This window comes from Erpetoichthys calabaricus, chromosome 6 (genome assembly GCF_900747795.2).
Source record: "Erpetoichthys calabaricus chromosome 6, fErpCal1.3, whole genome shotgun sequence".
Taxonomy (NCBI): domain Eukaryota; kingdom Metazoa; phylum Chordata; class Cladistia; order Polypteriformes; family Polypteridae; genus Erpetoichthys; species Erpetoichthys calabaricus.
Window position 1 is genome coordinate 43149834 of NC_041399.2, and position 17347 is coordinate 43167180.

A 17347-nucleotide genomic window follows, 5' to 3' on the forward strand; every position below is an offset into this window, starting at 1 on the left:
TGTATGTGCGAATTTATATATGTGTATATAAGACAATTGTTCTTTGCTAACGGTCCAGACACGTAATTCTAAATCCTCTTTTAACCTCTTATCACTCACAGACTGCTCAATAAAATACATTTTTATATTAAACTGCCGTGGAATACGATCCATTTGTATAGTTCACAAATTCTTCGCATTGCATGATTGTTTAATATGATATAAAAAATGGAATTCCTGCTAAAACATGTTACTGTTACCAGCCCAGAACGAGGGCCGGACAGAAATCCCAGTGACGTTTTTAGGTGGTCGACAATTCAATCGGACAGAAGCCGCTGCGTCACCTGCTCCTCTGTTTATCAGAAGCGATTGAGAAAGTCGGCGCCAAGGGGAGCCTCAGAGCAGAGGGGCGAGTCGAATCGTGACTTCGGGCTGTCTACATCTCAAACCCTGCTTCTTCGCCTACAGCCTCCTCTCGATCTGCTGCTGCCCACTGATTATTTTATTTTTAAAGAAAACTTCAACAATTTACTAGACGCAGGCTGTTAAAAGCTACTGCAAAAAGTTAGTTACAACGGAGACAATAAGGATGAAAATATTAGAATAAGCAGGTCCTAGAAATGACAGCGGCTAGTAGCTTGAAAAGTGGTCGGGAATGGACACTCTTCACTAGGCACTGAAGACAGCGTTAGGTTTGGTTGAATGTGTACGTTTGGATCCAGAACAGAACGTGTTGATAGCTGGAAGCAGTTTGTCAGTTTCACTTAATGCTTACTTACTTATGCAGGTCTTCAGCTTTTCCGAATCAATGTAGCGCGACTACAACAAACATTTTAAATATTCACTCTGTATGTTATAATCGGACAATAAAATAAATATTTATTTTGTGTTGGATTGTATGTAAGATTATAATAATTAATAATACTTATTTTGTATTGCACTGTGCCGTTCACTGCGTACACAATCATAGCACGTTGCAAAATCTGAGAGAAGAGATAACAAAATGAAACACCCAACAAACAGGACGACAATAAAAAAGGTGTTGGGAGGAGACGCGCTCTGAGAGGAGTAAGAATTAAGCATAACAGTTAAGGGGACGTACGTGGAACATAAATGAGAGTCAGAACCAGAAACGTCATCGCAGATGTTAAAGAAACTAAATGTGAGGATAAACTGAAAAAGAGAAGTGATTGATTATCATACTGCAAAGTGTCCTTATTTGTTGTAGAACAGCTGTAAAGTTAATGCTGTAAGCTACTGGATACTCGATTGAAGGACAAACAGAAATGTTTCAAAGTCGCTGTATCAGACAGACAAACAGATAGATAGATAGATAGATAGATAGATAGATAGATAGATAGATAGATAGATAGATAGATAGATAGATAGATAGATAGTGTGATCAAAAATATGTTTTTGTAGAATGCCAACTCTAGAAGAACTGGACATAATTAGCTTATTATAACTATTCACACATATGAAAATCATGAACCCGGATCCACATACTGTACATTGTTATGTTGTCAGTGCATGGCTGGTATCGTAAAAAAAAAAAGTCCACTTATAAGAAAAATGGAACAGAGGAATTTTCGAAACCAATATACTCCATTTCTAGCCGCAGTTTGTGCTATTGTGGCTCCGGCTGCTTGATGGTTTCCGCTCCAGTTCTTGCGCATCATCCAGGATTCAGAGACTGTGCCGCCGCTGCTAAGCAACCAGGCGGTTATTAACCACAGGAACAACAATTTTGCTAATATATGGATACGCATATCGTGGTTATTTTGTTGCCTAATAGGTGTTACAAATCACTGGAGCACACCCAAGCATTATAGTTTCCAGGGAAGGGATTAGCGTAAGGGGTTTGGAACCTGCATACAGTAGTGAGCAGAAAGACACACACACAGAGTGCCTACTAACGTATTAAGCAAACCTCCAATGACAAAAGGTTATTATTATTTATTATGTTGGCCAATAAAATAAATAGTGTTTATGAAACAACGGCAAAGGCAAGAAATACGCGATTCAGAAAGAGAACGCAGTTGGACACTCCACTCCATATGTTGAATGTTGACCAAGTAGTCTTTGCACAAATAATTACAATCACAGGAGCCCCCCATCCCCCCCAGCCCCCACTTCACCCGCCCCCGTCTCTCTCTCTCTCTCCATCTCTCTCTCTCACTCACTCTCTCTCTCTCTCTCTCTCTTTCTTTTGAATATGGCGATCTCATAGGAGGTTCCATTCCCCTCGTTTCCAATTTTAATATAACGATAACAATATTCTGGATGTCTGGGTTCACGATTCATAAAGAAACAGAAAAGAAAGGCAAAACCCAGTTCCTGAAAGGATTGCCATTAATTTCTCGGCGTGGAAGAAGAAGGGAGAAGGGGAGCTCTTCAGCGAATTTAGATCCCGGCAAATCTCATTCCTCGATACGTGTAAGTCTCCGTGTGATCCCGGCGTTGATTTTTTTATGTAAGAGGTTTCTTTTCTTTTAAACTGTCAACTGGCTATTTCTATGTAGGTATCAATTATTCATCAATTATCAGGAGAAAGAAAGAGAAGAGATTCGTGACTTCATGAATCTGAGCGTATTTTATAAACCCTGAAGACACCTGACTACAGCGGCAGACTGCGGTGTTCTATGGACCCCGATTTGCCAGAATTGTGTCCGGCTCAATAGCATCGCAGAAGCTCAGCTGTACACAGCAACGGCACAGATGTGCACATGACAGGCGCGATCTTCGCTTTGCTTTGTTCTTCTGCTGCCGGTGAGGCTCCTGCATAAATCCACCATAATCACTTCATCAGGTTCTCGAAAGGAACAGCTGAAATATGACGATATCAAAGTAACTTACGCTGTCACACACCAGAGCCTTCATTAAAGTGAGCATGTGGCTCCGTGTGACAGTTGGAGCGCTCACTTGGCACCTTTCAGCTTTATGACTATTGATGGACGGTTTAGCATAGGTGTTATGTACAGGGTGGCTTTAAAATAGTTGTCTTTAAAAGGATAATTGCCTATACTGTCTATTATGAAGAGAGAAAAAAATACACATTCACTATGACTGGTAATGATTCACTGTTAGTATTTTTCTCTTGAACTCATGTGTGTAAGTTTCTGTGTGTGTGTGTGACAGAGAGAGAAAGCCCGTACGGGGTACATAGTATAAATCTTTGAGTGAATAAAATTAAATTGAGTACACGGATTCTTCAGTATTAATACTTTCACTTTATGGAGCGCCTTGTATGCATCCACGCATTACTATCACACACAAACATTGGCGACGTCTCTGTTTAACAGTTATTTTAAATTTGTGCTTATGCCTTTGTCCAGTCCAGTCCGGGACTTCGAAGATGAGTAATACTTTGGGAACGTTACAATTGTTTATAAAGACTGAGACAGTTGGAGCACAGGCAGGTAAAGGGACATGCTTAGGGTCACACAGTGAGTCACAGGTGGAAACTGAGCAAGCAGCCTAGGGGTTAAATCCAATGCCTTAGCTAATACGGCACTTTTATTATTATTATTATTATTATTATTATTATTATTATTATTGTTGTTGTTGTTGTTGTTGTTGTTGATTTTATTTATATAGCACTTTTCCCATGCTTAGTGCAAGTAAATGCATATCACCTTTTTGTCTCATTAATTTCAACCAGAGCAGTTTATAAGTGTGATATTTGTGAAAGTTATTTTATATTAACACGATTTTTAAGTATTCTTAATATTACTAAAAAGTATATCTTTTAATATCTTGCCAAAACAAGGAAGGATAGATAGATAGATAGATAGATAGATAGATAGATAGATAGATAGATAGATAGATAGATAGATAGATAGATAGATAGAGTGCTATAAGAAAGATGCTGTATGACATATGAAAAGCTTTATAGCATTGAACAATGGATAGGAAAGGCACTATATAATGGTTAATAAAGGCAGTATGTTACAAACACCATACGACAGACTATTTTATATAAAAAGAGTAAAAACACTACACTATTTATCAATAGATATACAAATACAGTAAGTATATAGGAAAGACAATATAAGAAAGATTAATAGGTGATGGATAGAAAAGGCACTATGTAATACCTTGACAGACAGATGAATAGATAGTAAACATAGTATATTATTGAACACTATACATTTAGGCTGAAACTACTGGAAATACTATGGAATACATAGGAAAACACAACATATGATGAAAGAAAGAAATAGAAAAATCTCTATTACAGATAGATAGACTGGAGAAGCTCCATATTATCAACCAATATATATGGCTAGGAATGGCAGAATGTATTAGATAGAGAAGATAGGGTAAGAGAGATAGAATGGAAAGGCCCTAAATTATCAATCAATCTATGCAGGATAGATAGGAAAGGCACTATGTAATATATGTTAAGAAATATAAACAGGACAGTCTCTTAATTACTCAGATAGATAGATAGATAGATAGATAGATAGATAGATAGATAGATAGATAGATAGATAGATAGATAGATAGATAGATAGATATCTTTATTGTATCAAATAATATAAAATGATAACAAAATCAATACAATTTGCACTCAAATCAAGTGTTATATGAGAAAAAACACCTTTTACCATAAACAGTTTAAATAAGTGTTAAAAAGTATTTTAAAGTTCTTTCCCAACACTGCATATCCCCCCCCAACATCACGGATATTTTTTAGATAGGTAGATAGAGAGATGCCAAAACACTGTTTTACTCTTTTGTTATGATTTATCTGTCACTTACTCAGGATTAAGCAGGCTTAGAAAATGGGACGGTATTGTATTTTTCAGCTAACAGCAGTGTTGTTAGGCGAAGGAAGTGATGCTGATGCTATTTTTATATAAGGTCAGTTTTAGCCCCAAGATACGCCGTTGTTTTTAACACTATTATTAGTAATGCCAAAGTATTACATGGGATGAAAGTTCACTGTTTAGGGCCTCTCTCTTGTTTGCACAGATTACGTTCATCTTACACTGTAGGATCAAATCCATTTTACTTTTTTTACTTACCATTTTACTTTTCTTTTTTACTTTTTAAAAATTGGTGATAAGCAGGTTTTGTCCAATGAATGTGTCTGACTGAGCACAACAACAGATCAAGCTGTTCCGGTTTTGTGTATTCTGTAGTGGTGAATCATATAGGGGGGCTTGTTTCTAAGACATTATAACAGTATAATACAGCATCCATTAAAATGACAGCTCTCGTGGATTTGTATCTTTCATAGAAGGTGTTATATAGATTACTACTGGCTTATCTTAGCTGTTTTTCAAATGACAATTAACTTACATAATAATGTCTGTAAATAGTCAGTGTTCATGAAAAGGGGCCAAAAGGAAGCTGGCACTGAGTGCAGCCTACTTCAGTTTGCCTAGCAGAGCCTGAGTGCCGTGTGTTAGCAAAGTTTCTCAGTTTTATAAATGTGTGCTTTCTCTAGTAAAGTACATTTTGGGTGCTGATTACCCATACACGATTATTGCTCAGGATCATGTCCCTCTCAAATGTTTCAAGTGATGCTGGTTTGATACTGTACCACCTTGTTGGATATTCATCAGGTAACCTTTATATTTAGATTCATTTGAGGTGCATTGTGTTGGCATTGGACACTTAGAGTCAGTAAACAAAAGCGCAGACGTGAATGGTGTTTTCCTCTTTAGGAAGTATCTGGTTGTAGCTTTTAAGTCAGTCTCTGTGGAGTTCTCAGTTTTCTACTTCAGCAGTAACTTGGGCACCACTGGCATCGCCTCCTCCAATTAAACTGTTGTATTTTGAAAAGGTGCACACTTTGTGGTCTGCTAGTCAACATGAAGTGATATCAACTGTGTGCTGGAAAATACTTCTGTGAAAAGGAGGCGATAGATTTCAAGCTGAAACAGTAACACGATATTTATAGCAATATTATCTCTGGATTGTCACATTTTCATGGATGATCAGCAGTTGGTCCAGGATGAAGAGTCATTTGAAAACAGATGTAACTCAGACAAGAAGGACATGGCTGTGTCAGAAGATGCCATTTGTGAAAGTGTAAGTGTTTCTACATTGCAGATGATTTTGCATTCAGCTAGCAATTAGAAAAGAAAACTGTCCATTAGTAAAGACAGGGCACTCTAAAGGTGTTGTGCATGAAGTAGACAACGGGGTCTTGTTTTACCCACAACTGTACTGAGCTATCTCAGCTCATGAAATGAAAAAATATTCTGAACAATGAAACATTCAGATTTTCTTGTTTCCATCAACACTTGATTTAAAAAAATATTTGCAGAAATGTCTTATATTGGATCTGAGAAAATAGCACATTTTTGTGGCCAAAATAAGTGCATTATTTGTAATAAACAATGTAACAATGCCCACTATGTGTTTTAATTTTACATTTTTCTATTGTGAATATTAATACACTACTGCATCTTTCCTGCCTAACAATTTTCATACCTTAATTTAGAATTGTAGAGAGGTTTTGCATTTTAAACTCTTGTCAGTTGCTGTACGAGAAATGGGATGCCCCAGCAAACCCAAAGCTAGCTTGGAAGTAAAGCTTTGCAGGTGGTCTTGCACAATTATTTTATTATTCCGCACATTTTTGCCTTGTAAGGCACCTTGTAAAGGTACGTGATGTAAGTTCTAAATAAAATAAGATTTCTCAACTATTTTGACATTAACAAAGTTCTCAGCACATACTGTAAAATAGCTCAACCTAAAGGCAGAATAAAATAATAAGTTCAAGACAATGCGTCTGAGAACCTCCAACCCAAGCAAAAATTTGGGATTATTAATAATAAGACATAATAACATTATGCTTAGTATTCAAAGTATTCCGAACTTGCATTTATACTGAGTGTAATTTCTTGCAATTACCTTAAAAAAACCGTGACAGAAAATCAATGGATGGAGATATTGTGAATGAGTAGCCGTCATAATACGTAATAGTAAGTTGGGTGGTACGGTGGAGCAGGCATTAGCTTTACTGGGTCCCTGCCTGAGTGCCCTGGTCCAATTCCTGGTCCTTACTCCATCTGTTAAAATTGCTTATTGCTATTTCACCAGGCCACCCAGCTTCTTCTGCTTTCCTCAAAATGATGTGCTCATGTTTTAGGGTAATTGCCAACTATAAATGGCATCTGAAAAAGTGAGTTTGTGACCTGGTGTCTCTATTGTACTTGATCTCTGCCTTGCGTCCATTGTTACCACAACAAGATCGGGATAACTGATATCCTACTATGAAAACAAGTTAGAAAATATAAGCATGGCATAAAATGCACTGCAACCTTCAATGGACTGAGTGCAATAGGCAGGTTCTAGAACCTTCTGAATCCACTTCAGAGTTTTGGGGACCAAAGGCTCTCTCACTAGGATGGGGCAAAAAGGCTGAAAACAGGCCAGGACAGGACTCAAGTCTATCACAAGGAACATTACTCACACACACAGCATATTCAAACACAGTGATGATTTGCAATTGCCAATTAATAAAACCTAAAAAAAAAATCTAAATTAATTTCTTCTTTTTAATGAACATGTTTGACCAAAGTAATTTTCATGAAAATATTCAGTTATAACAAACTAGCTCTGCTACCCATCTAAGATGGATTGAAATCTATTTAATCAGCATAGACCTCAGCATATTCAGCATTAATGTTTGAAGTACAACATACAGTATATTGGAAAGTATTTTGTAATGCATGTAGTAATAAAATGCACTGCATTTTTCATTCCAACACATGGCACATTTCAAATACTAGCACTGCTTTTAAAAATCCCATCCTGTAGCTGCATCTGACAAAGGTCTCCAAATGGTTAAAAAATAATTCAAATGAAGCTACCAGATTGATATTCTGGCACTAATGTGACCCACTGTACAAACATATTCCACAGGCTGTGTCTTTGTTTTTGAAGATTTTAGTGAAATTCAAAGCAAACAGTTCACACACACACGAAAAGTTGATAATACATTCAAAAAAGAAAGGGGAAAAGGGAAACTTATGATATTTGGCTTAAATATCTTGGTTATTTTCCTTAGGGTTTCTATGTAGTTGTATGTAACATTCTATGTAACAGTCAGAAAACTATAAGTCCTTAATGTCTGTCTGTCTGACTATTCATGTTTCTAGATGTCTAACTTCACTCTACTGTCACACAGAGTTAAGATTATGAACATACCATCTTCCACAATTTATCCATCCATCCATTTTCCAACCTGCTATATTCCTAGCTACAGGGTCACGGGGGTCTGCTGGAGCCAATCCCAGCCAACACAGGGCACAAGGCAGGAACCAATCCCGGGCAGGGTGCCAACCCACCGCAGGACACAAACAAACACACCCACACACCAAGCACACACTAGGGCCAATTTAGAATCACCAATCCACCTAACCTGCATGTCTTTGGACTGTGGGAGGAAACCGGAGCGCCCGGAGGAAACCCACGCAGACACGGGGAGAACATGCAAACTCCACGCAGGGAGGACCCGGGAAGCGAACCCAGGTCCCCAGATCTCCCAACTGCGAGGCAGCAGCGCTACCCACTGCACCACCGTGCCGCCACAATTTATAGAGGGTTAAACTAAATCTTCCATTATCTATGTTAAGCTATATTATATATTATTGTGAATTTCCCCTTGGGATTAATAAAGTATCTATCTATCTATCTATCTATCTATCTATCTATCTATCTATCTATCTATCTATCTATCTATCTATCTATCTATCTATCTATGTTCAAGATAAGCAGACAAAGGAAAATTTACTATTAACTTAAAGGATTTGGCTCATACACATACCAAATGGCATATAACATAACACCCAGATGGACAAAGAGAGACACAGACACACACACACACACACAGACACGTGTCCTTTTATTAAGATGGGTGTTAGGGAATAAAAGTAAACATTATAAAAGGCAACTGACTGATGTGGATATCGATTGTAAATTATAGTATTAGTGAAATAGTGAATCATTATAATCTTCAGATAATGGAGCTTGGTTTAGTGCAGCGTTTCTCAACCTTTAAGTATTTGCGACCCGAGTTTTCATAACAGTTTTAATCGCACACCCCTAAGGTTTTTTTGAAAGGAGCCCAGTAATACCAATTTGTTCTTTTTTAATCAATGAAATATCATAGATGCATATTTTATTATACCTACTTAACTTTTATCGACATTTATCTAACTCTATATTTATTTTTCTAGTATCAGAATGTAGTTTAAGTTAATTTGTTTTGGTTTCAATAGATGTTATTTTCATATTTTCGATTCTTGTTTTTTTTTTTCACATCTTCGCACCCCCCCCCCCCCTTTTTGTTATGTCGCACCCCCCCTAGGGAGGCCCGCCCCACAGTTTGAGAACCACTGGTTTAGTGAAAGGTTAATACTGAGCAAATGTTTATTTACTCTATGCATGATGGATAACATGCCACAGGGTACTTCTTTCATATCTTGTCAGTAACCTTTTGTTTTCCTTGCTTGCATTTTATACTTTTATACTTATGGAAATCATTTAACTTACTTGTTACAACTTACAGTATCGGGAGATGTGAGACAGTTCTCTTCCATTTGCACTCAAACAGCTGGAGAGTCTTTACATACCAGAAACAATTTGCCGATGCAGAGGTAGACAAGTTTACAGATCTGCCAATGGTTTTCAATGGGAGATTTCAAAAATGTAAAACTTTGTAGAGTGTGATCTTTTTCAAATATCTCCCTGAAAAATGAAACTTTCAATAATTTTCAAAATAAACATTTCAATAAAATTGGTCCTGGTGGTGGAGTGAGTAGTTTCATATCACATCTGATGATATTCATATCAGCATAACTAAAGAATAATCTGAATTTGGCAATCTTAAAGCTACTTTTTTCACAATTGTAGAAAAATGTCAGTTTCCTCTCAATATTTGCTTTGTTAAGTGATGCTATTTTTTAGTGTTTTTATATAAAAAAATGGGTCTTAACAAATCGTTTACAATTGTAACCAAAAGGGCATAAACCAAGCCATGAAACAAATGTCTTAAACCTGCTATTTGAGGAAAGAGGAATGCAGGAGTTTCAAGGTGACATCCATGTTTGACTAATAATACATGTGGATCATGGCACCAGAGAGTGGTGATTAGTGATGAGCTGAATTTGCACCATTGGCACACATACATTCATCTCAGAACATTGGAAAATGTATTCTGGTGCAGAGCATAAAAAGCAGGGCATGGATTGGGGGCTCTTGCCTTGTAAGCACTTTAGAGGTGATTTTTCATTGCTAAAGTCCATTGGCATGGGTATGTGGCTAACAACCACTGTAAGGGAACATTACTTTTAAAAGTTCAGTGGTACCTCTGGTCACGACCGTAATTCGTTCCAAAACTCTGGACGCGACCTGATTTGGTCGCAACCCGAACGTAATTTTCCCATAAGATTGTATGTAAATACAATTAATCTGTTCCAGACCGTATAAACTGTTTATAAATATAATTTTTTTTAAGCACAAAAATAGTTAATTATTCCATAGAATGCACAGTGTAATAGTAAACTAAATGTAAAAACATTGAATAACACTGAGAAAACCTTGAACAACAGAGAAAACTAACATTGTAAGAGTTTGCGCTAGACCCTTATGAACCGCTTGCTGTAAACACTTTTTTTATGAGTTTTAAGCAAAGGGACAAAAATTAAATGCCACTTCTCTTGCACAACTTTTCACACCATCCTCTACGGGCTTTAAATTCCTCACCTTCGCCACTCAAAGAAAGATTTTTTTCAGCAAATCGCCATGAATCTTTCTGGCTTTCTCACATGTGATCACCTCGCTTACATTATCCCCTGCAAGTTGCTTCTCGTTCAACCACACTAGCAACAGTTTTTCCACCTCTTCCAGCACTTGAGGCCTCTGCTTGGTTAACATTATAACTCATTTTGCAACATCAGCTGCTTTGCTAGGCCCTGTATACGCAAACAAAAGAGAATGTGCGTAGGGAAACTGGCCGCCAGTGTTTTCGCTCGCCACCAGAGCGTGTGGTCGTGAACAGATGCAAAATTTTGGCAAACCATTTGATCGTAACCTGATTTGTACGTGTTTGGAAACATTCGTGACCAGAGGTTCTACTGTACTTTAGTTATATTACTCATTACTTACAAATAAACCAACTAAACATGGTATATAGTTACTTATTATATAATGTAATGTGTTACAAACAGTGCACTACTTTTGTGTCACCTTTTCTTCTTTTGTACGAAAATCCCAAGCTCATATTAATTTCCTTGTCTTTTATAAGTACATTTAGTTCTTCATGTACCGTGAAGTAAGTAACATTCATCCCCTATTCCATACCTACCCTGACTTCCCAAAGATGCCTGGTATGATCAAACACTGTTTCAAAATATTTATAACCTATATATTAATAGGTGTCTGTAACTGGATTGCACACAGCAACCACATTTCTGTTTGGGTGTGTAAATGAGCTCTGCCTTGGACTGCACGGACTGTCCACCACGTTTGCTTCTGGCTTTACACTGAGTGCTGCTGCGATGATCACTGGCTCCCTGTATCCCTAAACTGGGTGGATTAAGTTTAACCCTCAGCACATGCAGGATTAAATGTGTACTTGTAAATTTTATTGCCTCTTTTAACTTCTTTTCACATGCTTAACTTCTTCCTCAGCTGTCACCAGATAGCTTGAGTGCACACGTAAACAATGTTGCGCAGATAGCAATACTAAAGTAATAATAAAAAATGGCCATACTTCTGTTAAATGATGGAGTTATTATTATTTTTTTTTTTTTTGCAGTGGCTGGAATCAGCTTCCATATGTAATGCAGTAATGCATATCTAGATTTTTTTAGGTAACACGGGTATTTTTACTTAAAATAAGTATTGTATTAGGTTACTTGTTACTTTAAAAAGTAATCTGACTAAGTAACCCAAGTTACTTTTAATGCGTTACCTACAACACTGCTGACTGCAATTCCCTGGAAGGTTCCTATCTTTGATCTTTAACAGATTTTAGGAAAGTGAGCATAAATGGTTGTATCTTTGAATCAAAATAAGCAGTATGAGAGCGACACGGTGGCGAAGTGGGTAATGCTGCTGCCTCGCAGTTAGGAGTTTGCATGTTCTCCCCGTGTCTGCATGGGTTAACTCCGGGTACTCCGGTTTCCTCCCACAGTCCAAAGACATACAGGTTAGGTACATTGGCGATTCTAAATTGTCCCTAGTGTGTGCTTGGTGTATGTGTGTGTGCCCTGCCCAGGGTTTGTTTCCTGCCTTGCGCCCTGTGTTGGCTGGGATTGGCTCTAGCAGACCCCCGTGACCCTGTGTTAGGATATAGCGGGTTGGATAATGGATGGATGGATAAGCAGTATGAGGAGGAACCAGCAGCATAAATGTGCAAGCAGGCAGAGTATGAGGTGGATGAGAGCACATGAAGGTCCACTAAAGGATCAGTGGAAGTTCGGAAGCTGTGGAATAACCCTTAGGAAGTAATATACATATCTTGCTTTCCACCTCAAAAAATATAAAAAGAACAAAACTTCAGTTTAGTGAATTTTTAGGTTTCACAAGTATAAAATTGTATATTAAAGGAATTTTAGAGTTAACTTCTCAAAACGTTATGCGAATTTAAACATGGCTGTTTCACACATCACTAATGTTGACTGTTGGTTGAGCATGCAAGTAAGAACTACACTGTGCATTACACACTTGAAAGAAATTGAACCTACCCGATGCACCCACCTTGAAGTTGAAGATGTTCCTACATGTTGAATTTTGTATTGAAGTATTCTCCACTCTGGAGGTTTTTATTATTATACAACATTGAAATACAATGTATTTAACTTGGCTTTTCTGACACTGGTCAACAGAAAAATATTTGTTAATGTCAAAGATATTAAATTACATATAAATTAATTACAAGTATAAAACACAAAATAACTGATTTCAAAAATATTCAAGTCAGTTTTTAGTAGATGCAACTTTGGCAGCCTTAAATAGCCTTGAGTCTGTGAGCATAAGTCTCTGTCCGCTTTGCAAATCTGGACTCTGCCATTGTTTCCGATTCTTTTTATCAAAACTGCTCAAACTTTGCCAGGTTGCATGGAGGTTGCATGTGAAGAGACTTTTTTCAAATCCACCCACAAATTCTCAAATGGATTGAGATCTGGACTCTGACTTGGCCACTTTCATTGCTGTTTTACAAAGCCACTCCTGTGCAGCATTGGCTTGATGCTTGGGGTTGTCGTCTTGCTGGAAGACACATCTTCTCCCAAGGTGCAGGTTTCCTGCAGGGCGAATTGGTTTTCCTTGTATGTTCTTGCATTAATTTTACCCTTCTACCCTCACAAGCCTTTCAGGGCCTGCTTCATAGAAACATCCCCACACACTTCACGGTGTGTTTGATAATGAGCAGTGTTTATTCACACCAAACATGGCATTTAGTCTGATGAGAAAATAGCTCAATTTTCATTTTTTCAGACCATAGAACTTTGTTCAAGCTGACTTCAGAATCTCCCAGGTGCCTTCTGACAAACTCTAGCTGAGATGTCCTGTGCATTTTGTGGCACTTACCCATACAGCTGAGACTGGAGAAACAGCCAAGCAACAGTTGTTGTCTGCACAGTCTCTTGAACCTCAGCCGATGTAACTTGTAATAACCTCAGAGTTCTGGGCAGCCGCCATCACTAGTCTTCTTCTAACGCCGTCTCTCAATTCTTGTGGATGGTCTACTCCAAGCAGACTTACAGCTGTGCCATTTCTTAAAGACTGATTTTCAGTCATTGGATATTTTCTTATTTCCATCCACTGCTTTTCAAGTGAGTTGCCTGGAGTGTTCTTTTAACTCATTGTGAAGGTTAGGCCACCATACTGACTCTGTTGAAACCCCTTGACTACAGACAGGTAATCCCTGTTGAATTAATGATGTGATTTCTAAAAACAATTGGCTACACTGGTGATGATTTAGGTGTGTCATACTTAAAAAGCTGTGAATACTTATGTACTCAACTATTTTGTGTTTTATAATTGTAGTTCATTTAGACCACGTTCCAGATATCTGCTTTAATTTTCACATTGAAGAGATTTTTACTGTTAATCAGTGACAAAAAAGCCAAATTGAATTCAAAGTGATTCAATGTTGTAGAGCATTACAATGTGAGAACTTCCAATGGGGTTGAATACTTTACATAGGCACTGCATCCATTTATCTCAATGCTCACTGATAAAAGAATGACTATGCTGTATAGAGTTGACATGCTTTTTCCGTCATTGGAAAATCCAATTTCTCCCATGATTCCCCAGCTAATTTAACTGATTAGTTTTCAGCAGTCATTAAGTGTACAGTTCTAGAGACCTTTTTCCATTTTCCCAAAATAAATTGGATGCAATGATTGAGGCTAGAAAATTCAAATGGCCAACTTTTGTTAGAGTAGGTCTGATTATTGATCTTGTTTAGCTGCACTGCGATTATGCAGCCTCTACCCGCTACGTTGTGACCTGACAGATGTGAGATCTCATTGGCTTCACAGTGATTGCTCTCAGATACTCTGCGGCACACCATATTGTTTATTATGGGTTTAATGTTCAACCTAAGATCTACTAGGCATAGATGAGTGCCTAGTAGGTTTTAGGGATTATTAAATTCTGGAATTATCGAAGGAGTTTATGAGATGTATAGGTGCACAGTTTTATTCAGTTTGCTTTCCCTTCTTGGGTATGTGCCTTTATGTGCTGTGTTAGGGGAATTACTATTTTGTGTGATGACATAGCTACAGATACTCATTTCCTTTCTTTATTATTCATGATAGCCTATCATGGAGTACTTCCATTATGTTCACTGTTAACATAAATCATTGTGAACAGAAAAGAAAACCTTCTCTGGTTTTATTGTTCTTGGACTTGCTCATTTTCAGGCACTATGTACTGGTGATGAAGTAGCATAATGACGCATATTAAGAATGTATGTCAAGTTGCATTTATAAAGACAACAATGATGTTGCTTACCATAAGGCACTATACAAAGGTTTTGATTGTGTGCACCGAAAGTATGTAATAAATAAACACATTTAAATATGTGAATAAGCAAAATCTCATTTTGAAATGAGAGCAGGGGGTTTGTGGGACAAAACAGTGATGTGTAAAGATGTGAACAGACAACTACGGATAACAAAAATTGTCATGTGTTTCAACACTAAGAAAAGCTTTGGACTGTTATTAAAATACACTTATTTTAAGAACATGGGATTAATGGTTTACAAAGGTGTAAATGAAATGCAAACCTTGCATATTTATATTACTAGAGACATCCTAATTTTAATATATACAGTAATCCCTCGCTATATCGCGCTTCGCCTTTCGCAGCTTCACTCTATCGCGGATTTTATATGTAAGCATATTTAAATATATATCGCAGATTTTTCGCTGCTTCGCTGGTTTCTGCGGACAATGGGTCTTTTAATTTCTGGTACATGCTTCCTCAGTTGGTTTGCCCAGTTGATTTCATACAAGGGACGCTATTGGCAGATGGCTGAGAAGCTACCCAACTTACTTTCTCTCTCTCTCTCTTGCGCTGACGTAGGGGGTTGTGAGCAGGGGGGCTGTTCGCACACCTAGACCATACGGACGCTCGTCTAAAAATGCTGAAAGATTATCTTCACGTTGCTATCTTTTGTGCAGCTGCAGCTGCTTCCTGAAACGACATGCTGCACGGTGCTTCGCATACTTAAAAGCACGAAGGGCACGTATTGATTTTTTTATCTGTCTCTCTCTCTCTGCTCCTGACGGAGGGGGTGTGAGCTGCCGCCTTCAACAGCTTTGTGCCGTGGTGCTTCGCATACTTAAAAGCCAAACAGCCCTATTGATTTGTTTGCTCCTTTGAAGAGGAAGATATGTTTGCATTCTTTTAATTGTGAGACTGAACTGTCATCTCTGTCTTGTCATGGAGCACAGTTTAAACTTTTGAAAAAGAGACAAATGTTTGTTTGCAGTGTTTGAATAACGTTCCTGTCTCCCTACAACCTCCTGTGTTTCTGCGCAAATCTGTGACCCAAGCATGACAATATAAAAATAACCATATAAACATATGGTTTCTACTTCGCGGATTTTCTTATTTCGCGGGTGGCTCTGGAACGCAACCCCCGCGATGGAGGAGGGATTACTGTACCTGTATTCTAATTAACTAATTAACTAGAGAGTGTACGGGCTAAGACCTTGGACTTTAACAGAAAGCTGCCAGTTCAATCCCCACCTGTGGCTCACTGAGATACCCTAAGCAATTTACTTAGCCTGTGTGTGCGCCAGTTGTAAAAAATGTATGAAAACAATGTACTGAATCCTCATCCTGTCAGCTGCCATGTACAAATGATTGTATAAATGTAAAATAATAAATGGCCTTTTTAAAATGTCATAAGTATAATAATCCATCCATCCATTTTCCAACCCGCTGAATCCAACACAGGGTCACGGGGGTCTACTGGAGCCAATCCCAGCCAGCACAGGGCACAAGGCAGGAACCAATCCTGTGCAGGGTGCCAACCCACCACAGGACAAGTATAATCATACTTATGTATAATTAATAATACTAATTTCACAGAATGTTTTTTTAAACTTTGAAATTTAGCATCTAGTTTTAATGCAATTATTAGAACCACTACTACTACTACTATTATTAAACAGCAGAGCTGTTAATGCTACTGTCTCACTGATCTGGCGTCCTGGGTTTGAATCCCATGCCCAGTCATTGTCAGTACAGAGTGCGCACTTTTGCCCACTTTCTGCAGAGTTTTTCTCTGAGTACTCCAGTTTTCATCCCCAATTGTGAGTTAGTTCAATTAACTGGTTATTTTGAAATTCATCCCAATGTTAGCGTGAGCATGGGTGTATGTGTGTGTGTGTGTGCTAATAAGCACTGTGATAAATGTTTCAGAGTTAGCTCATGCCCAGGGCTGGACACTGCTCTGGCCACCTGTGACTCTAAATTGGATTAAATGGGTTTCAGAATTCATGCACATGTCTATAATAATGATACAATTACAACATTAACACCACGACCCTCACCAGGAAAAGTGTTTTGAGAAGATGAGATGAAATGAGATATTGCATTAATGTTATTCATACAGGCTGTATTGTCACATCTTTCAACTTCTGAAACATATCCCTCCATCCGCCTTTGACCCTGGGACATGACTAAGCAAAGTATACAAAAGATGTGGACCAGTCTATCCCGAGGTACCCTCACACACACACACACACACATATACACTCACTGGACAAAGTAGTAGGAACACTAAATTAATACTGGGGAGGGCCTCCTTTGGCTCTCAAAGTAGCCTCAATTCTTCAAGGCATAGATTCCACAAAAAGTTGGAAATTGAGGTCCATGTTG

The 17347-nt window shown here is 38.0% G+C and overlaps 1 protein-coding gene across 3 annotated transcripts in view; it reads left to right on the top strand.

Moving 5' to 3' along the window:
• Positions 1 to 2161: 2161 nt before the first annotated feature.
• Positions 2162 to 17347, top strand: part of LOC114653293 (regulator of G-protein signaling 20-like) — a 149392-nt gene continuing 134206 nt past the window's right edge. The window contains exon 1 of one of the 3 annotated variants that reach the window (XM_028803527.2): positions 2162 to 2415. In XM_028803527.2, the coding sequence (XP_028659360.1) occupies positions 2263 to 2415 (153 nt within the window). In that variant the 5' untranslated portion in view covers positions 2162 to 2262. Of the gene's footprint in view, positions 2416 to 5755; positions 6022 to 17347 lie in introns of those variants that run through there. The other 2 variants (XM_028803526.2, XM_051929388.1) reach the window with 2 other exon arrangements.